The sequence below is a fragment of the Vigna angularis genome, chromosome 4 (assembly GCF_016808095.1).
Source record: "Vigna angularis cultivar LongXiaoDou No.4 chromosome 4, ASM1680809v1, whole genome shotgun sequence".
Classification (NCBI taxonomy): domain Eukaryota; kingdom Viridiplantae; phylum Streptophyta; class Magnoliopsida; order Fabales; family Fabaceae; genus Vigna; species Vigna angularis.
In genome coordinates, this window is record NC_068973.1 from 29,191,614 (window position 1) to 29,219,377 (window position 27,764).

General features: G+C 29.5%; 4 protein-coding genes across 4 annotated transcripts; 3 read left to right on the top strand and 1 right to left on the bottom strand.

The window, feature by feature from the left end:
- Positions 1-1,612: 1,612 nt before the first annotated feature.
- Positions 1,613-3,599, top strand: LOC108331276 (transcription factor LAF1). Its single transcript, XM_017565926.2, has 2 exons — positions 1,613-1,928; positions 2,251-3,599. The coding sequence occupies exons 1-2, from the start codon at positions 1,781-1,783 to the stop codon at positions 3,108-3,110; spliced, it is 1,008 nt and encodes a 335-aa protein (XP_017421415.1). The 5' UTR covers positions 1,613-1,780; the 3' UTR covers positions 3,111-3,599.
- Positions 3,600-13,694: 10,095 nt separating this feature from the next.
- LOC108331169 (basic blue protein) lies at positions 13,695-14,664 on the top strand. Its single transcript, XM_017565810.2, has 2 exons — positions 13,695-13,954; positions 14,121-14,664. Exons 1-2 carry the CDS (start codon positions 13,771-13,773, stop codon positions 14,318-14,320), a joined length of 384 nt encoding a protein of 127 aa, XP_017421299.1. The 5' UTR covers positions 13,695-13,770; the 3' UTR covers positions 14,321-14,664.
- Positions 14,665-20,380: 5,716 nt separating this feature from the next.
- Positions 20,381-21,727, top strand: LOC108331213 (uncharacterized). Its single transcript, XM_017565860.2, has one exon. The coding sequence runs from the start codon at positions 20,524-20,526 to the stop codon at positions 21,520-21,522; it is 999 nt and encodes a 332-aa protein (XP_017421349.1). The 5' UTR covers positions 20,381-20,523; the 3' UTR covers positions 21,523-21,727.
- A 3,342-nt stretch (positions 21,728-25,069) lies between these two features.
- On the bottom strand, positions 25,070-26,740 carry LOC128196259 (kinesin-like protein KIP1). Its single transcript, XM_052876509.1, has 3 exons — positions 26,587-26,740; positions 26,423-26,511; positions 25,070-25,190 (listed from the first exon to the last, which is right to left on the bottom strand). Exons 1-3 carry the CDS (start codon positions 26,650-26,652, stop codon positions 25,070-25,072), a joined length of 276 nt encoding a protein of 91 aa, XP_052732469.1. The 5' UTR covers positions 26,653-26,740.
- Positions 26,741-27,764: the final 1,024 nt, after the last annotated feature.

Here is a 27,764-nt window from a genome sequence, read left to right on the forward strand (position 1 = left end):
TCTTGTCAACTAAATACTTAATTGATCTGTTCATCTAAATTCCAACCATACTAAATGTGCATGTCTTTTGTCTTTGATATATATATATATATATAAATAATATGTGTGTATATTTTTCAATGTTAATTTTTAGACTAATTTTTGGCCTTGATTATATTTTTAGTTTTAAGTCCCATTTGAGTCTTCTAGAAACAACTCGTAGAAAATATAGTTCTTCTGTTACTTTTAAAAATATAATTATCAATCAATGGACATGGTATTTCTTATCATATATCATTAACTTTAGTCTAACAGACATATAACTTTAGTCTAACATAGAAATTTAAAGGTATTAAAGTATTTTTAACTAAAAATACTCAATTAAAACTTAAAATATAAACAAGAGGTAAAAATATATTAAGCAGAAAGGAATTCTTTTTCTTTTCAATTAGATATTTTAAAATTCAGTAAGTCTTGATTGATAGTTAAACTTTACTTCTTTTATAAATATATACCTTAAACTATATATTTTTTCAATTAATTTTACATTTAATCTCCTTTTACTAATAAAGACATTAATTATAATTTTATCTCATGTAATCCTTAAAATTTATCATTTACAAATTTAATATTGTTTTTTTTATTAAACCATATAAAGTAACAAAAGGAAAATTTTCAATCGTTTATTTATTTAAATCCCAATAATTTATTTATTTTATATTTATATGAGATCACTTTTCCAAGCATTACAATATAATAGATTCAGAAATAAATAAAACAGACTTTTTTATTTTTTATAAATTCATATTTTTTGTATATTCCACATATGAGAAAAATAAACGGTACCAAAAGGATTAATGATAGGTATTTAATACAAATAATTTAGCTGTAACACAATAAAAGAATACCTATAGGAAAGAAAAACGAATTTGAATGCAGTTTAAGTTCAAGGTATTTATTTATGGAAAAATATGAAATGTAAGGATCAGTTAAAATGAATTTGAAGTTCATAAATCTAATGAATGTGATAAAATTTTGATAAGTTTAAAATATCTATTTATACCAAATTTAAGAGATATGAATACTCTTTACTTTATTTTTTTTTTTAATGAAGTACAAAATCAATAAGTTGGTAACTGATAATATTTTAGGATACACAGAAATATGCAACTCATCATGTAGAATACAAGACACAGAAAAAGGTGCGCAGATGTTTTCTGTATGAGCATTTATTATAGATAGAAATATTTTGGAAGGATTTTATTTTGCATATATAATAATATTTGATGTAAGAATGATAAAATTTCCAACAACTTAGTCTATCGATATTGCTTAGAAACTGCTTCATTTTATGAATGATGTGGGAAATCAACCACAGTCTTCGATCAAGGAGAGACGTCCCTTTAGTAAGAACTATACGGTAACCAAACAAGTGGATTTGATTATTAACGTGGTGAAATGGTTTATATAATAATTGAGGGAATTTGAAAAGGAACGGCAATAGGAATTTCCATTTTTTTTTGTTTTGTTTTTTTTTTTTGTTTTTCTTGTTAAAAGCAAAGAGGATTTTGATAAGGTCTCTATTTAAGTACATGTACACAGGGCACAATCTGTCGTGTGAAGACAACAAAAGTGACTTACCATCCACAACCCTAAACCAACCCCTCCTTCCTCCACTTATATATCTTCTTCCTCACTTCTCTTTTCTGTGCTTGATGTTCAAGATTTCTCGCCGCTACCTTCACCATAATATCTCCACCCTCAACCTCCATCCACAGTAGCCGTCTCCCTTCCTCATTCCATGGAGGATTCTTCAGCAGGTGAAGACCCTAAGACTTGTCCCCGAGGCCACTGGAGACCTGCTGAGGATGAAAACCTTAGACAACTTGTTGAACAATACGGTGCTCAAAACTGGAATTCAATTGCTGAGAAGCTCCAAGGAAGATCAGGTATATATCATATCATATATCATATCATTCATGTATATATATATCTCAATCTCTCATAAGTCTGATTGATTTATCATCAATTTAATTAAAAATCTTAGTTAACACTGGAAGATCTAATTCAAGGGTTTACTATTGATTACCTTTAATTAATACTACTGCACCTGGCTAGAGCCAACTTGATTCATTCCTTAAGCACTTTATATTTAATATCTGTATACATATATAGATAAAGTTGTTAATTATCTTCATAAAAATTGTGCATGTCTCTGTGTCTGTGATTCATAATAAACCTTAATCATATGATCATGTTTTGGTTCCTTAGGGAAAAGTTGCAGATTAAGGTGGTTCAATCAGCTTGATCCAAGAATTAACAGAAGACCGTTCACGGAAGAGGAAGAAGAGAGGTTACTCGCAGCTCATCGAATTCACGGGAACAAGTGGGCTCTCATAGCGAGGCTTTTCCCTGGCCGAACTGATAATGCTGTGAAGAACCACTGGCACGTTATAATGGCGAGAAAGCAAAGGGAACAGTCCAAGTTATGTGGGAAAAGAAGTTTCCAAGATGTTTACAACGATTCCAACACGTTCCTCGAGAAGAGAACACCACACTCTCGTCAAGACCTTTTGTTTGGTACGAGATTTGGGTTTGAGAATGGAAGATTCTTTGACTTTCGGAGCCTCGATAATAATAAGGATAATAACAATAATACGACTGCTAATAATAGGATAGTTGCAGATGCTACTCCCTCTGGTTCTCTGGCGTCTTGGAATTTTGCTTCTGTGCCAACCACCATAAACGGCTCTACTGTAGTGGATAGAAAAGGAGGGAGAGAATATTTCAACAGTTCTTCTTGCTCTTCTAGTGTTTATCTCTCAGAATGTTCCAGAAACTCAGATAGATCGTTTCTTTACAGAATTTATCCAAATCCTGCATTCTCTCTTCCCAACTACAAGAGGGTCGTTCCAACAAGTCCTTTTAGTTTCCTTGATTCTGATAATGATGGAAGGATAAAGAGAAACCTTTTGATGAGTTTTTGCGACAACAACTCATCCACATTCACCAAGTTGAAGGCTTCCACAGAGAAAGATCACCAACAACAAACACCTGAAGATGAGACCAATATCGAACCCAAAGAAGTTCCTTTCATTGATTTTCTTGGTGTGGGTGTCTCTTCATCATAATGACCATTAGATGGTTTAATTATTTAACCTCGTATGATACATCTATGATTGTAGTTTAATTAGATTTCTAGTATTCACCCTCCATTATGAATTCTAGCATTTAGCAAATAGCAATTCTAGTTTATAGTTTTGCAAAAGGCCATCGTAATTATGATGAGGCCTTTCATCATCAGGTTGTGTTTAGAGTGAAAATTTTCCAACTTTTTTTTATGTTTATAACTTTAATGTTATTTCCTTTTCCCCGTCTGAAGAATAAAGCTTTGAGTGTTGATGATCTGATTAAGGGTAGTGATTAGTGTGAGACGCACGTTTGCTGCGCGAGGCTTGGGGTAAATATACCCAGTAAGTGAATATGGTATTCAAAATTGCAGACATTGATCACTAAAATGTCTTGTCTCTATTTTTGCAATGGCAACTTCGATTCAAAGCTCACTAAGAATAAAAGTAGTGGCAGATGCAGGTATCTTTTATGCCCATATGTATACACACACATACTAATTGCGAGATTGTGATCAAATGTAGGTGTATCTTCTTAATGAATGCAATGCATGCATTAACTCTTCCTTGCTCAACAATTCACGAGATTGTTGATGATGATGCCTGAATCTTAGTCATTGATGCTTTGTGTTTATTGTAGAATCTCTTATAGGAAAGTAAGTAGGTCAATGAAATTAAATTTGGTATAGCGAAGCTGACTTTTTATGGTTTTTTTTTTGTAATTTCTGTTATTATTATTTTTGTGTATGAGAACCACTGATAATAGTTAGGTTAATTATAACTACACTGAATTAATGATTTTAATGATATCGCTTTAGTTGTTTTATCAGTATGTTAAAACACCCGGAGTGCTTTCAAAATTATTATTCTATTTTTCATGAGACTATTTTTGGTATGTATAAACACGCAATAGTTGAAAATTAATTCATAATAGGATTAAGAAACTGCTAGATATATTGTTTTATTGATATTCTTGCAAGACTTCTACCTAGATAACTATCCTAAGCGCAGTTATCAAATTCGTTTGTTTTGTAGGCCGGATCCATCATATTGTTATTTATTGCAATATTATTTTATATCACTTAGAAAAATAATATTATAATTGTAAATGGTTCTGTAATTTGGTGGACAGGAAATAGCTTGGTTATAGATAGTATGTGTCCTTGGAACATGCAACAACCGAAATATTCTTTTCCTATTCTTGACATACTTATTCTGACGTAAAATGGTGACTGAAATTAAACAATGACGTCACAACTATCAATTTGGACACGTGCCAATAAAATATAAGGCAGAGGAGGAGTATAAATGATGTGTAATAGGGCATGAATAATTTAAACAATATTTTTATAGTGGGTGTATTGTTAAGAAGTTTAAATTAAAACCATGTTTCAAGATGTCAATAAGCTTTTGCTTTATTGCAAAACGTGCAAGCAATATTGATGATATCTATTTCACAACTAAATTTGTGCAAAATATGTAAATGGTGTGTGTGGGAGAATATGTTCTTTCGTTTCTTACATATCTTTGTAGAAATTCTTCGACAAACAAATTGTTAACCTAGTTTTGATTTATAATTCAAAATTTATTTGGTGGGACTTACTTCCCACTTTCATATGTGATTTGAATTTCCTAAAAGTAATTTCTGACTTTCATTTTTACTTAATCTTTTTTTTTAATCTTCGCATATATATATATATATATATATATATATATATATTCTTTTGTGATTGTTGATTTACTTTTCAACAGCAGTCTTAAAAATTTAACAAAATTAATATATATCAGTAAGGGGAAATCACATTTGGACATCCACTAATCGCTTGACAATTTACTTTTAAAAATATATGGTATCAAAACAACGAATTTTATATTTACAGATATAAAAAGTGGATGGAAAGTAAAATAATAAATGTGAAAATTTATTGAATGTGAAAGTGTACTCCATCAGAAAAGTAAGCATCCTTATTGATGTTAAAGCTTTCAGGTAATCCACAATAAAATGAAAATATGGAAAGATAAGAAAACATAAATTAAGGTTTGGAAACTAGAAAGATCTGTAGAGCAGGTCAATTACAATGAGACAGCTTTCAGAAGAAAAAAAACATAGCAAACTTAATCACTTCAGTCAATTTCAACATTAATCATATACGTTATAATTAATGTTACTTCTTTAAATGATAATAATTATTATTTTTCATCCCCTTGCGCCATGGGTTAATTGGACAATAACAAAACTAAAATATTTAATGCATAAATGGATATATTTCGCATGGTGTATAAATAAAAAAAAAATATACATGTATATTGTAATTTAATTATAAATTTCAGATGAGTGTCGGTTTTTCTTAGTTACTTAAAAGTGATATAAACCATCATTTTAATTAATTAATTATATATATAATAGATAGATAGAGAGAGACTCACTATCAATTTTGATGCTTTTATTTAACCTCTACATTTTACCCAAATTTTTTTGTTTTAAATGAACATTAACACTATAAGTATTTTTATAAGTATTTTGATAGCATTGAGGATACTAGTTAACTTTGATGAATTTGTGAACCCAACTTATCTAAAAACATTTCTTCATAATAAAAGAAAAAAAAAAATACATAACTTGAAAGAGAGATTATTGGTTCTCACTCTCTCCATAAATATTTCAATGAATATTTTATTTTCCTTTCTTTTTAGGTAGAATATTTCATATATAAACTAATACAGCCATTACCAAAAAAATATCTTTTTACCATCTCAAATTACTCACGGTTGCTTTTTATTTATATTCCTGATTTTCTTAGCCTTTATCTCTTTTAGTTTTTTTATTTTGAAATTTTTTTTTTTGTATCATATGTGTGTATAAAAGCTAAAATACGAGCAACAATACATTCTCTAGGTCAAATGAAAAACCACTATGTCACCCAAAAGGTAAAACATTGTTTAAAAGATAAAACATTTAGCGATGAAAATTATTTATAGGTAATTTTGCGTAAAATTCTGAATTCATATATCATTCCAGTAAACCAAGAAAATAACGTTTAAAAAAGTCATTAATATTATTGACAAATCTTAAAGAGAAAAAAAAATAAAAGAAAAATCACACTATTTTTTGTGATGAAGGCAGGGTTGAAGTTGGAAGTAACACTCCTAATATTAACTCATTTAAAATGTGAGAAATTGAACATGTGTCCATTATTAACCAACTACGAGAAAGACCGGTACAAATTTAGTTAGTTCGTCACTCACATCTATAATTGCAAAACATTATTAAACCTAATTTTTGTTGTTCTTATGCCCAACAAAATCCTTCTCACATTAAATTTTTCAAAAAATTTGAAAAGAAGTCGAGATAGAAAATGTGGCATAATACATTTTTTCTGTATAATGAGTCCAACAAATGTATATTATTATTATTAGATCAAATATATTTTTAAGCCCTTAAATATATATATATTGGATTTTACTTTTGTATGATTGTTCTAGAAGAGTAGAAGAGATGGTGAATTCGAGTTAAAAGTTAAAATAGGTAGTGGCGGTAGTTGGGAAGTAGAGAATTAAATAGAGAAAGGTTGGTTTGTCACACGTGTACACTCATGTCATAGCTTTCCTTTCTGCTTTAACCCATAATTTATGTATAAATAGGTTTTATATAGTATAAACGTTTTTTCTGTAAATTGATTACATCATAGCTTCTAGTCATAGCCACTATCTTAGACATATTTACCTATGGAGGTCTTGGGATAGAAAATTATATCGTTGAATCGCGCTAAGAATTTGTCAATTTCGAAACATACCCAATCTTCAATCTTACTACTCTTACAGAAATTAGTTTTTTAAACTAATTTTAGCACACACAAATTGTATACACACTTATTCTTTACTTTGAAAGGAATTACGTTTTCGAAATAGCCTTAGCGTTTCGAGAATTCTGCAAAAGTTATAATTGACGGACGGATAAAGAAGATGTGGTGGTTTTGAGGTTTGTTTAAGAGGGAAATAGTAGTGCCAATCATCCCATTATCGGGTATTGTTAGAATCTATTTTACTGTTTGAATCTATCTCAATAAAAAAGCTTTTTTTTCTTATGTAAGTATTAATAATATTTGTTTTTTTAAAATAAATGAAAAATATGAATAAGTATGTATATAATCATTTCAAATTTATTTTTGATTTTTTGTTTATAGTTTGTCTTAATTCCTGTTCTCGTATTTTTTTTTATTTTAAATTAAGTAGTCTAAAAAATTATAATATTTTTTATACTTTTCATAATTATTTATTAAAATATAAATGTTATACAATTATTTTTATTAAAATTGATATTTTATTAAAATTGATATTTTATTAAGTTAATCAAATTTATGTAATTAGATTATTAAATATTATAATTATGTTATACATAATTACATTTATGGTATCACGAGTTTCTATGATCCATGCTTCACCTATCTGTGATTGATGTGGTATGTTTTTTTTTGCAACGCTTCACATTTCAAGGCTCTCTTGTGTTGTCGTCGCTCCTTCCATCCACCAACATGTTTTCACACCTTCACTCTCTTCCTTCTTCAACTCGTGTGTTGTCCATTCTCTTGTAGTGGTTGTAAGCCACTCATCCCTTCTCACTCGCATGTTGTCCCTTGGTCCTAGAACATGTGCGCCACCACCTACTAACCTAATTGTCGCCTTTTCTTTTTGTTATTCACTCATGTCCCATCGTTGATGTCATGTCTTCAATCAACTTCGATCTTGGCTCATCCTTTTCAAGTAAACTTGAATTTCACCCAACACTCATGGTCATTAATATCAAAATAACATCCCTTTTATGTGGGACATGAAGAATGACCATCATGTTATGTGGATTGGACTTTTTGAAACTCATGATCGGGCTACCAGAGTTCTTCACCATATCATCCCTCAACTTGAGAATAAACGTTTGACTCCAACTGATGTTAATCATGAATAGTAAACCACTCTTGATTCTACTGTACTTCAGTGGATCTACTTTATCTATTCACCACTATCATGGAGAAAGGCTTCACAGATATGATTACCTGTAATTGTTTAGTTTCCATTTTTCAAGACAACCAAAATTCTCGTGGTTTTGCTCTCAAGCAGGATTTCTTTTCCACTCACATGGATAACTTTCCAAATGTTTTTGCAAATTGTCAGGGATTCAAACAAATCTCTAATTAGTTGACGAATGTTGGCTCTCCTGTTAGTAGCCATTATTTGGTTCTCTAACTAGTCTTTAATTTGTTCAATCCCTTTCGTTGTGTAGCCACCCTGATCTGTTAGAGAAATTATTTCCCTTCCTTCCTCCAAGCATGTTCTATGTTAACTCTCAAGGGATTTGGTCTAGCGAAGATGCAAACAATTGCTTCTCACACCACCAAGTACACTTTAGCCCTACGGGACCTTCATCACTCCTTGCCACAACACTCCAACTGTCACTTAAATAATCGTTCTAGGTCATGCCACAATCACAACAATCAGGGTTGTTATGGTAAACATAATCAACATAGTGGATCTTGCTCAAATGATTTATTTGGTTTGTCTACTTCTCCTGATATAGTTCATTCTTTATCATGGTAGCCACCTCATTCTATTTATTGGAATCCTTGGAATTGGACTCTTCCTCCTTGTCCTTATCCCATATCTCGTTAGACTCACCCCGCAAAACCTTCAAAGTAAGCCGACATTTTAGGTTAGTGTTCTCAAGCCCACACTGCCGCAACTTCCTTAGTACCTACCAACATTGTTGCTGATATGCACACCATGTCCCTAGCACCTCCTAACAACACGTGGTATATGGACACTAGAGTCTCGTATCACTCAACGACATCATAAGGTAATTTGATGTCTTATTCTAATTTAATTCATTTAAATCAGATACTAATTGTTGGTAGTGGTCAAGATATTCCAATTCAAAATTCTAGTCACACAATCCTTCCTATATCAAATCACCAAAAACCTCTCAACCTTAACCACATCTTGGACACACCACATATTATAAAAATTTTAATTTCTGTGCAACAACTCACCACTCATAATAATGTTTTTGTTTCTATGTAACTGATTTCAAGCAAAAGATCCCTTATGAAATATGACAATGATGACAACTTTTATCTTGTCACCAGTCCTATTATTTTGCTGGTTTACTTTTTAAAATAGTATTTAAGTTAACTAAACCCTTTTTTGATGATAAACTTTTTTTGTTAGATTTACATCTCATTATGTAAATTTTACTTTTTAATGTTTTTTTAAAATTAAATTAAATTTAAAATCCATATTTATTATGGCAAGATTTCATATGCTTAGTATGATGGCATAAACTCATTCTTAAATTTCAAATCTATTGACATTATCTAGGAAGTTTTAAACAAACCACCAACTGTTTCAACTTCCAATGACATCCATGATAAAAAACAACAAATTCAGTCGACAAGCTGAGACAAAGTTTTAGAGACAAATAAGATTGTAATGGTATTTCGTGTTTGATATAACCTTAAATTATTTATTACTATTGATGCATCTCTTGACTTAATTAAGCAAAAGCAAGGCGTGTCAATCTTTTTGGCCACCGGCCTGCATCTCTCGTTATAAAGCATGATCTCATATGTTTCATTTGATGTATATGTGTTGCTTTTTGACATAGTTAAAGGAAGTAATGAACACAAAGATTTTAACACTAAGTAACGAAATTGTGGACCTAATTAACCGAAAGCACTTGGCTACCCATCTCTGATTTCCATTTAGATGGCTCATCATAATCAGACACATGGGCAAAGCAAAGAAAGAGAAGAACAGCACAGATGAAAGAAAGAAAATAAGAGGCCAATACAGAATAAGTGGTCTCTCTCAACCAACACAGCACCAATATCTCCAATCGTCTTCCTCCACACTTTCTTTTAATTTCTCTCTCATGGGATCTCTTTTTCTTTCTTCCAAAGTATCTTTTTTCATTTTTTCTTTCCAAAGATTAGATGCACTAATTACATTGAAATCATGACCGTTAAGTACGGGAACTTCAATGTTTTTTTATTAATGAAATTTATCAATCAAACATATAATATAACCCAGTCAGTTAGAATTATTTGTTTATTTAACTTTTCGTTAAAACGATTGATTTTGGGAACCTCATCCACCAATTTTTTAAAATATTTATTGAAATATGTTTTTATATTCTTTTAAGATAAAAAAGTTACAAATTCAGTTTCCAATTAATCAGATAACATTTATACAACAAAGAGCTTAACATACATTAAATTTTGTGATAATTTTTCATCATAAAAATCTTTTGACACTTTTATATATTTTGTAAATTTTATGTCCAATTATAAATTGTAAACTGATTGTACCTTTAGATAACGTGGGATATTCAATATACACATTAATACGTTTAAATATATATATATATATATATATATATATATATATATATATATTTTGTGTGTGGTACTAAACTTTAATAGATTATCTGATAGCAGATAAAATAATAGACTCAACAAACAAATTTTATTCAATAAATTTTAACTCATGACTCAAATGCTATGTTAAAAGATAAATTTTAAATCTAATTAACATCACAAATCAATTTGTAAATCAATTTGTATCAATATGTAAATATATATTGTGAATTGATTATATTTTTAATAAATGTGAAACTTTCAATATTAACATTAATATTATATAAACCATTTATTTTTAAACTAATTTAAATAAAGCTAAAATGAGTGAAATATATATTATGTGTAAATAGAGTTAAATTGGATTAAATCATAATTCAAAATATATATTTTTGTTAAGATGGGACTAGAGGTGAGGTCTCGTGATGTTGAATTTTCGAATGCTAGGTGCCAATAGAGTTTAGGTGAATGTGCCGTGTCTACTATATAAGGGTTCACTTATTTTAAAGATTACTTAAATTACTTTAAAAATATCGATGTCAAAATAGTTAATGTGTTTTGGTAATAATAAATAATAATTGTAATAATAATAATATACAAATGAGTTTTTTAAAATAAACTAATATAAATATCTTAAATAAATTTTATAAATGTTAAAAAAATGTGATATAATTACTACTTGCAAACAGTTCTCATAATTAAATATTATTGTTTGTTCTTAAAATATAAAAACCTTTTTTCAAGGAATTAATCCTATTTATTACAAAATCAAGTTTAGAACCAAATTTTAGGATAGCAACATAACCTAACATACTATATATTTTTCATTTAAACTTAGTTTATGTATCTAAATAAATAAATACTGTTTGTAAGCTTTGGGGGATCAGTAATTACAGGTATGAATTGAAATTAAAAGGATGGTTTCGTAGTTGCTCTCACAGTGTTTCTTGTATTATATTTGTAAAGTATGCTTTATGTCATATTCTAGATTATTATTATTAAGCCTTTGATTGGATTCAACCGTGGTAAACTAGTGAATATTCAAATATAAAAAATGCTTAAATAATTTCTTAATGTTCTTCTGGACGTCCCAAAGGGCAGGAAAACCACACACACACACACACACACATATATATATATATATATAAAAGAATAAAAAATATCTGAACATATTGTTAAAATATTTTCAAACTTGCCTTAGAATAATAATAATAGAAAATAATAGTAATAATTATAAAATGAAGACACAAATATTTTTAATATGGAAATATTTAATGAAGTAAAAGTTTACCTACACAAACAAGTTAATTAAGTTTTATTAAGATAAAATATGAATATAAGATCAGTGCTTATAACTCATCAACCAAAGAATGTTTAACCATAAACTTCTAATATGTTAGAACCATAATAATTAGAATGACTCAATAAATATACAAGTCATTTATGATTAGACAAATAATTTTTTCTTTTTTAAAAAAACTAACTAAAAAACTAATATTCTCTTCACTTAAAAAAATTATCCTCGTTAAAGTAAAGTGAAACAAGATGAGTTTACTAATTTAAAATTTTTAGGGACATAATTATAATTCTAATAAATTTAAATGATATTTACCTCTCTATCTCAAGTGATGTGTCAAAGTCATATTAAAAAATTTATAAAGAACGAACTTGATGATATCATATCAAGAAAATCATTAAAATGAATAATATACAAAGAGATATTCTCCAAAGTTCATAAAGGAGAATAATTTATAAGTTTATTTTCTCAAAGTTGGATGGAAAGTTATGTTATTTATGATTTATTAGATTAAAATATCTCTAATCCCGTTTGTGAAAGAAGTGAGGAAGATGGAGAAAGATATATTAGCGGTTGGAAGAAGTGGTGTCCAATCAAATCTTTGGGCTACACCAACTGTCAGCCAAATTATGCAGTCAATATTCCCATTCCCACTTTAATTCTTTTAATCATTTCTTCTTATCTAAAACCTTCGCATAATCTCCTCCGTTCAGCCTCCAAAAATCACGCCACCACTTTTCCAACTAAATTTATCTCCTTTTGTTTAGGGCCACTGCTCATCCTCCAAAACCACTGTTATTTTCTCTCTTTCGTACCAATTATTCATCACTTCCTTATCTACAAAATAAGATATTTCTTCACTTTTGATGAAAGAGAATCTGTTCACTAAATCATACTCATCAGTTATAAGAATGATTTCTCCGATTAAGAGTCATAACGTTCGGTTACTTTTATTTAGTAATGTGAAAATGGATCATCCGGATCATCCAGTCTGATTCGGTTGGATCCATCATAGGTTGATCACTTCGTGAGCTAACTCAACCCGACTCATTTATTATAAATTAGAAAAATTTTAACTCGACCCGACCCACCACAAATTGATAGGTTAAATGGGACTGACTCACTTAATTAAAATTTTTTTAAATAAAAAGAATTAAAACTTTTTGTAATTTAGATATAAATAAATTTCACTTTCAAATGATGTTAAACTAAGACAATTTAAAATAATAATAAAAAGTACAAAATAATCTTTCTTGGCGAGTGAGGAAAGTATTTTTTAAGGTTTTATAAGATAATAAATTAATAAAATAAAATTAGGTAGGTTGGTGAGTCAATGGGTTCAACCCGGATGAGCTTGGTTTAAATGAACCGTGTTCAAAATTGACCCACATAAAAAGATACATTTTTTCAAACCCAACTCGGTCCGAATCCATGGGCCGTTGACCCTTGAGTTGTAATTCATTTTAACCGTTCTACTTTTATCGATATTTTAAAAATAAAAAAGAAAACTATATATTAATTATATTAATTAACTTGACCAATTCTATTTACAACGAGATGAATTGAGTATTTATTTTAATGTAGTTAGTAGAGGCTATCCATCAATCATTAAATTTTCAATGTTGCATTGACGTGTCAGAATTGGAAGGACACGGTTATTAGTTAATCGTTAGACCCCACTTCATCATACAATTGAACAGTTAAAAAATGTCCACGGTGACAGTCATCATGGTGTACCTCTTAGTTGCATCTACTTTAATCAACAAATTATTGAATTGACTGTAATTATTAAAGAAAAGTCAGTTACATGTCCCCATGTATAAACAAAACAATCTTAATGGCCCATAATGTCACACAATCCATTCCATTATTAAAGGGATAAGCCTCAACCCAACCTTGCAAGCCAACACAAGTAAAGTTCGCTTATTTCACTAGTTGTTGTTAAGGTCTGCACTATACAAGAATGTCTCAGGGAAGAGACAGTGCAAAATCTTTGGTTTTGGTCTCTGTGATTTGTCTACTGTGCCTGTTGGTTCTTTCGAAAGGTGCTAATGCAGCAACTTACACTGTTGGAGGACCTGCAGGATGGAGCTTCAACACTGATACTTGGCCCAATGGAAAAAGGTTCAGAGCCGGTGATATCTTAGGTAAGTGAATTTAATAACTCCACACACTGCAAAATGCTAGTTTTAACTTGTTTATCAACTCTTAGCTTTTAAAAAGATTTTTACAAAATAGTGAAGACTGTAATAGAAATTGTGTTATGCTTAGTCTCACCATGTAACTGCATGCTCAATGTGGTAACTGCTGCAGTCTTCAAGTATGACTCAACGAGCCACAATGTGGTTGCTGTGGATAAGAGTGGATACAGCAACTGCAGAAGTACAGCAGGTGCAAGAGTGTTCCGTTCAGGGAACGATCAAATCAAGCTGGCAAGAGGTCAGAACTACTTCATATGCAACTATCCTGGTCACTGTGAATCTGGGATGAAGATTTCCATTAATGCAGTTTGATGCTGTTGAAGACTTGTGGACTTGAAGTAGTTAATTATAAACTATAGCTAGCATTACTAAATGTTAGTGTGTGATGTTTGTATATATTAGTGGCAATAATTTTGTGAAGAAAGTAAGTGTGAGCTGGCTGTGTTGATGGTTCAGTTTGGAATGTTTGTGTGGTGGGAGTATGATAATGGTGCATTAGTCACGGGCTCTTCTTATTAGACATTGGATCTGCATATTTTGATGTTATTCAAGTCTGAGAGAGCCAATTGTCTGTTGTGTTTGTGTGTCGGTGTCACAGTGTTTGGTTGTATTAACAAACACATTTGTAGAATCAATAAATTAAATTTGCTACGTGACGCCAATAGTTGTTTATTAGAACTAGCTTTGAGGTGTTTAATTAAGCTTTTGTTATGAGTGATATCTATCTATCCTTTACTCAAAGTATCGATGGAGTGTGACATAACATGGTTTGAATTTGTGCAAGAGACATGAACCATATTCATGAATCCTATCCTTGAATGACATCAGATACCATGAATTAGTCCACATATAATATTCTTCTTTACTTACTAAGAGTTCCTTGTTTTGAAAGAAATTATCATTAAGCATGGCGAATTGTTGCTGGTAAATTAGTATTTTCCTTAGCATGTTCTAGATGGGATCCCAATCTTCGATTGAATACTTACTAATTAAATCCATTAATTTCTTAATTATAAACTATAACTTTGGACTTACCAATAAATAGTCACATTAATATAAATAATCGACTGATGGCAAGTTTGAAGCTGATCAGCCAAAACTATTATACGTACACACGTTGTATTATGTGATTTTTGCACTAAAATAGTAAAAATTAATGAATATTTGATATTTTAATTGAGTCTTTCACTTTTTGTGTGTTACTCCCACTATCACCACCCCTTCTCCTTCCACCTCTCCAATTTATTTGATTTTCAAAACTATCGTTGTTAAAATTTATTTACTTTTACCATTTAGGATTTTTTAATATATTTCAAAATCTTAATTTTACCTCATTTATTCACTCACGCACCACCACATCTTTCACGAATTCTCTCTTCTCTTTTCATTTCCGTTTTGAGTTTTTGTTCTTCCTTCTCTCACTTTTCTCTCCCTTTTCTGTTCATTCTTTTCTTCTCTTTCTTTTCCGTTCATTACTTTCATTGGTGTTGATTCCTGATGTAGAGGAGTGTAGAGGAGGAGCGTGGACAGAAGTGGATATCTGTTTAACGGATATCCCACAATTCCGATTCTGATTTTTTTTTCTTTTCTATTTTATTTTGTTTAATTTATAATTTGAATATATATATTTATTTCATATATATTTTATTAATTTATTTTAAATCGTAATATAATTTGAATATATAGATTTGATTAAAAAGAACGCTTAGGGGTAGGTTTCATTATGGAAGTAGCATGTAGGGAATATTTTACGTTGGGGTTGATGAGTTGAGGGGAAGGAGTAAAGAGAAATGTATAAGTGTGGAAGAGTTTAGTATTAAAGAAATAAATATGTAGTTGGAATAGAAAGAGGGAGAGACAAAATAGGATTATTGGTTACGGTTGTGAAAAGAAAAGATGGGAGAAGGTGGGTCGTGAGAGGAAAGGACATGATTTCGAGAATTAGGAAAAAGAAAACAAAGGAAGTTTATGTTTCTGGAGTTGAAAAGAAGAGGAGGAATTTTAGTGTTTAAGTGGAGGTGTGAGGGAATAACCCAAGAGTGTTATGGGAACACAAAATGAGAAGGGCTTTGACTGGATTGTTTGTGGAGATGAAAGGAAGGGAGAGCAGAGAGAATTTAAAATGAAAAGAGAATGAACGAAAAAGGGAGAGAAGAGAATAATGAATGGAAAAGGGAGAGAATGAAGAACAAAAACTCAAAACGGATATGGAAAGAAAAGAGAGAATCCGTGAGAGATGTGGTGGTGGGGGTGCAGTGTGTGTGAATAAATGAAATAAAATTAGGGTTTTGAAATATATTAAAAAATCCTAAATGGTAAAAGTAAATAAATTTTAACAGAAGGATAGTTTTGGAAATCAAATAAATTAGGGAGGTGCAGGAAGTAAGGGGTGGTGGTGGAGGAAGCAACACCCTCAGTTTTTTCATGGTTTACCTTTGCAAAGTCATGTGGGGTTTTGCTTTTTGTACCTCCCTAATTTTTTCCTTGCACCCGCTAACTTTTCCAATACCATCATATTTTTATTAGAGGTTTTCAGAACACACATTCCGAAAATATTTATCATAAAGGTATTGATTCCAAGTTATAATACTTATATGGTTAGTTTTGACTTTCAGAAAACACATTCTGGATCGGTAATATTAGTATTCTGAACTGACTATTCCGAAAAACTTTGAAAACAAATTTTCCGAAAGGTTGCTTTAAAAGTTCTTTTTAGATAATCATTCCATAATTATAATATTACTGTTTCAGAATGTGCATTCCACTTTCGAAATGTGTGTTTGGAAAACTTCTACAATAAGTAAGATGAGCATTTCAAAAGTAATTGGGAGAACAGGTAGTAATTATGGAGTTGCAGGAAGAAATATTCTATGATTTAATACTGGAATGGGCTAAGGCCACAAAATGAAATTAGACGACAGGGCCTCATATTTTGGGTTAACATAACTGCAGACTCAAATGAAGTAGCCCATGGTGTAATAGGAGGGTTTTTTTTTATACATTTATAACAAAATAATTTGAATCTACATTTAGAGATAAGTTGTGCCATCTCACATAACTTCAAATGAAGAAGTAATATGAAGAAGTAATGGAGGGGTCTATGACTTTAGTTTAGAACAATTTAAAAAAGTGAAATCGTATACTCTTCACACATTTTTTTTTCATATATAATAGATTAGAAAAAGCTATAATCGATTACCTGCTAAAATCATTAAGGTGTACAGTTTAATATAATTAATTACATATTTATCATAATCGATTACCATTACATGTAATTTGGATTGCAGAACATTTTAATTGATTACAACAATAAAAAAAATGGATAAATTAAGATATATTTAAAATAAAATTAATTATGATTTAAGTTTTAATTACAATTAATTATAATTAATTGATTATAATTAAGATATAATTATCTATCTATTTTTTATGATCATAGTTAAGATATAATTGATTATGAATGATTAAGATTTAAGTTTTAATTACAAATGATTATAATTAAGATATAATTAATTATAAAAAAAATATAAATATATATTTGCATTTTACTAAATGTTTTTTAGGTTCAAATATAAATAATATATAACTAAATAAGATGTCATAAATTCTTACGTTTGAAAGAAAAGTAGATACAACATCTCGATCATACTCAGAAAATAAAATTAAGATTGTTATGACCCTTTCTCACCATTAAACATTTATTCATGTCTCCTTCTCAACATCCATAAGCAAGTTTCAAAAGACTTTACAAGTTATAGAACATTTCCAAGATTGTCTTGGTCAAACTTTTTACAGGAGAAATTTCTTGGACGAAAGATCGTTTACACTACCTATGAGTATTCTTTCTCTCACATCCTTATTATAATTGAATGTTAGAACTCTCTCAGAATAAATATCTAAATATTTGACGCACTATGTATATCTACTAATCAAACAGAAAAAAATTAGTATTGATTAAGTTACCATATTCCCTTATCAATTGCTAAGCGCACTCACTAGTGGTGGTGTAAATTCATTCAAGCATAAGTAAAAAAGTTAATTTTTGATGAATTTTTATTCTTTCAATTAACGAAAAAACCCCAAAAAATTATTGTTAAAAGAATTTAACCAAATAACTTTTATTATATTATAAGTAGTTTTGATCTTAAATTCATCTAGTGGCAATGTTTTGATTATAAATCTGTTCAATGATATTAGTAAAGTTATTTATTGTATTTTTAAAGTAAAGTACGTTTTAGAAACTGAAATTTCATTATGATTTTGTGTTTTGAAAAGTGCAATCAAACGTTAAAAAAAAATTATTTTACACTTAAACGTTTAAAAATTGTTAAACTAGTGATAATAAGTTATTATATATTTATATTGGAAAAAATAGTTTTGGTACAAACAAAGAACACTATTATCGAAGCGTAAAAATTGTGGCAAATGCTCTCGATTCTTTGTCGAGACCCTAATTGTCCAAGAAAAAGAAGCTTGATGAAGAAGGACAAAAACAAAAGCAATATTTATTATTAACAAAGAATTTTTATTTATTAAATTCTCATTCGTAGTTTTCGTCACACGGCTTGGCCGTAACGTTAACGATTATAAGATAATTATTTAATTAGTCTTCGCCGTCCATTATGGCCAAAATACAACGATCAAGTGGAAACCCCCTCCATTTTCACTACAATTACAAACATGCCATTCCTCTGTCTGAAGTTGCTTTCGCTTTTTTGGCTGCTTAAGGTTATTAGCTATGAAAATAAAAACAAAAGTATTTATTAGATTCATTTTTTTTTGTTGTGTTTGTAGATAAATCTTTTGACGTGCCTTGTTAGGACACTCACCTAAAGATATTAATATATTTTATTAAACAATTTTAAAAGTATGTGTAAAATTAGAGCTGTGAAAATAGGTTACTTGGCCCAATTCGGTCCGGCCCACCACGGATTGGTCATTTAGTGAGTCAATCCAATCCGGATCATTTATTAACGAGTCAGAAAAATTTGAACCCAGCCCGACCTTATCACAGGTTGGTGGATAAATGGGTTGGCTCATTGGCTCACTTAATTACAATTTTTTTAAATAAAAAAAATTTACAAACTTTCTATAATTCAAATCTAAACAAATTTCACTCCTAACATGGGTGTTTAATTAATTTTGAAAATAAAGAATTAAAATAATTTTTTCAAGCAAAAATAATAATAAATATTCTTTTATAAAATTAAAATTAAATTTTAATAAAATAAAATTAGGTAGGTGGGTTGTTGGGCCAACCCGACCCACCACGGGTTCAACCCGCATGAGCCGAGTTTAAATTTGACCCACATAAAAAAAATACAATTTTCAAACTCAACCCGACTCGAACCTTTAATGGGTCGGGTTGACCCGCGAGTTGTAACCTATTTTGGCCTCTATGTAAAATAATGTACTGTTTTATTGATATATATAATAAATATATTTGACATCTTTTAGTAAAAATATGCGAAAATTAGGCCTTTATTTAATAACATTTAGCTTCAAAAAGAAAATGTATTAGAGTGTGTTAAATGTTGAACGATTTTTATTTGTAGTGCATTCAATAATACGAACCTTCATTTTTTTTTAAAATAAGAATCAAATTAGATATATGTTATTAATAAAACATCTGTTTTAATTTTTATTTAACTCTTGAAGAGATCTAATTGTGAAACACAAACACTGTTTTTATTTTATTCATATAGTACCATATAGTTCTTTCGTACAACGCTTTGGATGAATTTTGAGCTAAAATGTTATTTAACTTAAATATTATTTATGATTTAATCTGGCTTGAAGTATAATTATCCAATTCAAATCAATAAAGTGTGTTGTAAGTTGAATTGAATATATAATTCAGTTTTATTATCGAATTAATCATACCCTGGTATGTTACGACAAAAAGTAAAATCGAATACTTTCTTATCACTAATAAAAAGAAATGTTATTAACAAAAATCTTGCGAAAAAGTAATATTATAATGTTGAACCCATAGAAAAATCATACTATACAACACATAAATAACTACTAATATCCAAAGTGCTCCTGATTTTATTTATATAAATATTAGAATATAATTTATGTCAATAGTAAGTAATATAACTTTTAAAATAAAGAGCATTTCGAATATATACACACACATTCAATAAATTCATATTTATATATTTTCTTTCAATGGATTGAATTGTTTTCAAAATGTATTTCAAAATATGATGCAATCTAATAATATTTTATTATTTATTGGGGTTTTCATTCGTTGGATTTTTATTTTTTATTTTTTTAAATTGAATATGCATCTGACCGATCATTGTACCGATAAAAGAAAACACAAATTAATCGTTGACTTGATTGCTTTCAAATAATAGCACATAGAACGATAATGTGGGTGAAGAGCAACCGAGTCAAATTCCAGCCTTAGTCAGATTCTTGCAAAGCGTTTCCTCATATATTCTGAACCCATATCACCCCCACCAAACCAAAACCAAAACTCCATTGGAGAATATAGAGAGAGAGCTATGGACAGAGAACAAGAAGAGATGCAGTTCCTGGGGTTCTCTGGCGTCTACAGAGAATCCTACAAAATCATATTTGCATGGAGAAAGATCTTCAGCAAGATCACCCTAACTCTAATCCTCCCTCTCTCCTTCATCTTCCTCATCCACATCGAAGTCTCCAACATCCTCTTCGGCAAGATCGTCAAAAATACACAACAAATGATGGAAACCCCACAAGGCACACCCCAATACCACACCCTCTCCAACATGATCTCTTCGGAATGGACCACCTTCATGCTCTTCAAGCTCATCTACTTCACTTTCCTCCTCATCTTCTCCCTCCTCTCCACCTCTGCAGTGGTATACACCATCGCCTCAATCTACACCGCAAGAGAGGTCACTTTCTCCAAGGTCATGACCGTCGTTCCCAAGGTTTGGAAGAGACTCATGGTAACCTTTCTGTGCACCTTCGCAGCCTTTTTCGTCTACAACGTCATGGCAGTGCTTGTCATCATCATATGGGCACTTACAACTGGGGGAAGGAGCGGCGGAGTTGGGCTTTTTGTGGTGTTGGCGGTCTTCTATTTCGCAGGGTTTGTCTACTTAACCGTGGTTTGGAATCTTGCCAGTGTTGTTACTGTGTTGGAAGACTCGTGTGGGATTGGAGCCATGTTGAAGAGCAACGCGTTGATAAGGGGGAAGACGGGTTTATCGGTACTCATATTCTTGAAGCTGTTGGTTTCCTTTGGGTTGATACAATTTCTGTTCAAGAAAACGGTGGTGCATGGGTGGAGGTTAGGGTCTGTGGACAGAACACTTTATGGGATAGTGTGTCTGGTGCTGTTCTCTCAGTTGTATCTGTTCCAACTTGTGATCCAAACGGTGCTCTATTTCGTTTGCAAGTCCTACCACCATCAGAATATCGATAAATCTGCTTTGTCAGATCACCTTGAAGTGTACCACGGAGAGTATGAGCCTTTGAAGGCCAAAGATGTTCAAATGGAAGAGAGCCATGTCTGATAGCTACATTACTATGTTCTATTATCTGCTATATATATGTAGTTTAATTTCTGGTGCCATAAGAAACTTTTTCCCGTTGTGAAATTATATCAAGCACTTATGTGAGATTGCTGAATCCACAGGATTAATTATCTCCAGCCAGTGCCTTAATTAATTTCATTTTCCGATGTCTGTTAATAAAATTTGGTGGCGGTTAATTTGTCAATCTGTGATCTTGATTTTTATAATCAACGTGTGTGTATTCTGAAAAGTATGACTTGGTCTAATTATAGAAAACAAGCGTTGACTTGCTTTTGCTTAGTATGATCGGCCATTGCCATTCTTTTTAGGTGCTTGTAGATATAGTTTTTATTTTTAATTTACTTTTTTTAATCAGTACATACTAATGGTTAATATATTGTATGAAGATATCAAAGTATTTATTATAGAAGGGAAAATAGTAGTCCGATATATCATTTATGACAAGTTGTAAGGATGTGTGATAATAATTAATTTGTCTCCACGTGAGCGTGGCGTGCAGAGAGGTGGAAGGAAAGACTTGTGTTAAAGTCGTCGCATGTATTACAATAGAGCTTTGAATATGTTTGGTGTAAAATTTTAATCTGAAGCTTCCTTCATTGCCAGCCAGCACAAGTTTATCAAAAATAAATTAGAGAGATCATCATTATTCAATTACCTAATTAAATAGCAAACAAATAAATAGAGAGAATGGTCAAGAAAGGAACAAATCAATTCAGAACATGAAAACGATTTGGTGTAATAATAAAAGAGGATAGAAAACACACTTCATTTATTTATTTATTTTCATACGGCCTGCTTTGAAGGCATAAAATATCTATATATGTTGTCATGATCTGTTGCAAATTCACAATTACAATATCAAGGGCTATCAAATTTCAACAATTTTAAGAATTTATTAACATTTTATAATTAACTATATATTATGATCATTCTTTACAATTTTAATTAAAGGTTAATATATTCATATTATAATAGAAGCTTGCGCATGAAGTCAAGATGACGCCAAAAGAATTAACGAATAAATATATTTAATAGAGATAATAAGGTTTTCTCAACCCCTATAAAAAAAGGAAAAAATAGAAAAATATTTGTTACCATGGTGTCCTCTATCTTACTAAAGCAAGATACTCATTCAAGTTTTTTCTTGTTTATCTTTATCTCCTTACATAATATATAATTTTTTTTAATAGATTATCTTAAAACATGTAAATCTATAACTATTTGACCCTCCTAATAAAAGACAAAAACATGAAAAAATTACACATGACTTCATTTCTCTATAAAGCTCCTTAGTAGTGTATTCCTTCTGCATCCTGTTAGCTTTTCTTAGCGCGAATGTCCTATTTGATGTCAACATATCTCCACATTCCATCTTGGTGATCTTTCGTACAAGTATAAACAAAAGCCACACAACAGTAAAATTTTATTTATTTCTGTAAAGGAATTTTTGTTTTTCATTCTCACTCTCCCTTAAGACATAACTAATCTCAGCATTATAGATTCCAATTTAGAACAAATGAATAACAAGAGTAGACATAGCAAAAACAAAAAGGAAAAGTGAAAAGGAAAGGAAAATAAAAGTAAGCAAGCGTCAATATATAACTATATTAGTTATTCCTACCAGTACATCTCACAGACTAGACACGAAATAGCAAAAACAACATGTATTTACCTGTCAGAAAAATAACGTGTTGTCAGTGGAAAACAATAAATGCATTTTGTCTCACATAATAAATAATAAATATCATTAGGAATTTGTATAATATATCATAATTTATTATTAGATTTGACTGTGGTGAGATATCATGTATCATTATATTTTTGAAATCAAATTTTGATTAGTTAGTAGATTTTCCGAACTAAGATTGTTGAGGAAAGATTAAACGTAGAACGAATATAAATCTTTGTGTATTTTAGTTTTTTTTTTTATATTTCTTTAATTGATTGATTTAAATATCTTTAATTAATGATTTCAAGATTAAAGATTCTTTAAAAATTTAAAAAGTTTTTAAAATCTAATTCAGTTTCTCTTGACTTGAAATATAAGGATTACTATTTTTTAACAAAATACATTTGTAAACATCTTAATTCCATATTCAAGTAAAAAACAAATCACAAAATTACTCAAATTATATTTCTATTAACTTTGAGCTTATGATAATTCATTAAGTTCTAATTTCTTAAATCATGAACAAGTAATCATGAATTAAGTTTAAGTACTAATATTTCAAAAAAAATGTTTTATCCTTGTATACATGTTCTATTAGTTATTTAACTTCATTTCTCAGTTCAAAATACATCAACGTCTCAGTAATCACAAATAAGTCATGAATAACCAAGTTATAACAATCATTAAATACAAATACTAACTTGAATTGATATATATATATATATATATATATATATATAAACATTAAAAAAAATAACTTGTATTTAAAGTATTAATATTTTTCTATATTAAATTTTTTTAATCTTTAATTCTATCTTTTTATGATTTTTAATTACTTAGTTAATAAAGTTAAATTTATAAAATATATTTTACTTTTATTTTTTAAAATAAAATTATTTAAAAAATAATTTATAGTTATTGGTAATACAAATTGTTGACATTGTCATATAAAAATAATTGTCATTTTCTCATACAAAATATTGTCAACAAAATATTACATTTATCTTTTTTATTTTAAACTATAATATAAATATTATTATTGTTTAATATATTTCATATTTTTAGTATCTAAAAATTAAAAATATTATTTAATAAAAAGAAACTAACATTAATAATATGCACATAAAAATTTGTATAATATTTTAAATAATTGTATTTATAATAGAAAAAATTAAAACATTATACTTAATATAGGTCATTTCAAATTAATAAAATTGACAAACTAATTGTTTTAAAATATATTACTAATGCATTTATATTATCATTAAATAAGTTTAGAAATGTATATTATATGTATATTGATTACACAAGTCTAATCACCACTATGTAAAAAAAGGTTTTTTATACCTGTAAAAAAAATTTATATTGGTTTCTGAGTAGATATAAAAACAAAAGGTATTGAAAGTTTTCAATTTTTACACTGGTTATAGAACGTATAAAAAGTTTAACTTTTTTACATCAATTCTGTCAATAACAAGTATAAAAGTCTAATAAAAAACTCTTTTGATACTAAAAAGACCCTCATTTTTTATACTTAGATAGATATAAAGAAGCTCACTTTTATACTTAGTGTTGTTATAATCGGTATGAAAAAATAAAATTATTTATATCATCCTTAGATTTTGTTTTTTTGTTTCATATATTACTAAGGCTTAAACCTAATGAGAAGAGAACAAAATAAACAAAATTACAACATTAGTGTTTTTTTCTATGATTCTTACTCCTTTAGCCATCACTTTTACTCTAGGAGTTTTTTTGTTTGGTTTGATTGAAGATATATACGAAGAAAAGAAGGAAAAAGTGAGTCTTATTGCAAGTTTAAGCAAATTACTAAAAGTAATTTCAGCTTTAAGCAAATTACAGTGAAACAAAAGATGTTGGAAGAAGAAGAAAAACATACAACCCAACAACTCCAATACCAAAACAGCCACTGATGAACCAGAATGCACATTGGCAATATTCCAAGCAACTCCAACACCTACATTTTCATTCCATAAATAGTTAAGAACAATAAGAATCCATTTTAAAGTTTTTTTATTGAGAGAACATAAATAAGTTAGACAAAAATGAAAAGGATAATGATACTTTAACAACATTTTTGATAACATTTTAACATCATCTACGTGTTATTATGTGATTGGTCTAAAATTACTCCACAATCAACAATAATAGTCATAAACACTAACATGGACCAATCACAGAATGACACGTAGATAATATTGAAATGTTGTCAAAAAAATATTGTCAAAAATATCATTATTCAAATGAAAATAAGGTTGAATATATCTAAGAAAATAAAACTTCCTCAGTAAAGTGTAACTTTAAAAAACTATATACTTCAACATTGATTAAGCTGTCAAGTAAACAAATGGAATTAAAATATATATTTCATTCAGAGGGTGTCTTGTGAGGAATTGTTTTCCAGATTGTAGTCATTTCTCTTTATCATAACTAATAGGTTGAAGACATATTGTTCAAGCTAAAATCAGCAACGAATAACACAAGAAACATTAGCCTCTCATTTCTAGGCAATTTATAAATGCACACCGTTGTTGCAACATGGATATTTCTTATGAATTTCTACTAGTTGATAAGATTTTAAAAAAGAGTTAATAATGATAACAACTTATGATAAAATAAACATATTGTTTCTTACTATCAAATATTTTTTGTTGCTAGACTAAATAAATGACATTTTTTACAAGATCTACAAGGAAAGAATTCTCCCTAAATAAGCCTGACTTGTTTTTTTTATTTTATGTTGTATATAAGCTCCCACCATCTCAATTGATGTTTTACCTTTTTAACCTTGCATATGTTCATCCAATTTGGGATAAAATCTCTTTTCTTTTTCATCTGTGTTTCTGCATCTGATTATTATGGTTGTTCAGATAAAAACTACACTAACAAAGCATATGCACACATTAAATTTAGTACAAGAACAACCAAGCAATGTTACCCTATCTAATCACTAACAAAAATTAGGATTCTTTATTTTTCTTACAAAAGATGCACCACCAGATTAATGAAGTAAATAAGTGACCATCCAAAACAGTTTTAACTTCTTTCCTAGTCAATTCATCATTTACCACTATACTAAGGATTTACGTTCTAATTCATCAAACAACACTCAAATATCTATGTACCTTCTTTCTAATTCACATAGACAAAGATGAGATACAAAATATTCTTCTACATTCCTAAACTTACAAATTGGTGATGAATGTACCTTCTTTCATCCTCTCAATTTCTATGCACAAGTCCTTCAGCAAAATGGCCTTTGAAACCTTTTGGTTTGCCTATTAAAAGACAACAAAGTTAAAACTGCTTTTAGAAGAATTGTACAAAGGACAATAAGAGCAGTGGCAACAGACCTCAGGCTTATTCTTTATGCTTTTTGCACGTCTAGCATAGTCTAGTGTACTTAGTGTTTCATCCATACAATAAGCAGAAGGAGAAATAGTAGCAATTATGCATGTCTTTGTTTTCCCTCCTAGAGAGTCTCACAAAATCCTTGTAAGCTTAGTGTCTCTGAAACAACACGAACATGACATAGATAATAAGGAAAACGTTTTCAAATTTTAATTGAACATGTTGTTAACATGAACCTGTAAGGCACATGAGAAGAATGTTCCAGAAGTGCATTTATGACACGTCCCAGGGTGAGTAAGCTCTTGTTTATCTTCCCTGCTTCTCTAGCACGCCCTGTAATTTTATTACTCAGCATGATAATATATCCTGGTTGTAAATGGATATAATAAAATAACAGGGTTGGAAACTTAATGTCAATTCAAAAATAGATCCCAGTCAGGCTTCATACAACAATCCAGAAAAAAGAAAGAAAGAAGGGACACCATGAACAATCAGTAGATAAATAGCTTCTTGGACACTGCTATTCTTACAACTATAGCAATAAATATTAGATGACTCTAGAAATAGAAATATTTACACTTAAAGAATATGCTCGTACAATGATTAAACGAGTATAACAAAAATCATTAGACGAGTTTAGTAATACACAATAAATGAGTTTGTCCATACACTAATTAGATGAGTATAACAAAAAGTATTAGATAAGTCATTTCATACATTGATTTAACGAGTCTAAGAATACATTGATTAAACAAGTATAACAAAAAATATTAAACGAGTTTGTTGATGCACTGATTAGACAAGTTTAACAACACATATTTGATAAATATGTCCATACCATCACTAGATAAGTATAGCAAAACAAATATTAGATTAATCATTTCACACATTGATTAGACGAGTTTATAAAAATACCTATGGATATGTCCATACACTAATTAGATGAGTATGTCCATACACTAATTGATAAGTCTAGCAATAAATGTTAAACGAGTTTGTCTATATAGTTGTAAGACAAGCCTAACTGCACAAGTTTGTCCATACACAAATTATAAGAGTCTATTAAGACATATTAAATGATTTTTTCCAATCATTAATAAAACGATTTTTGCAATTAATACACATTAAAGGAGTTTGAACATACATTGATTAGACAACTTTGTCCATACACTAATTAAAC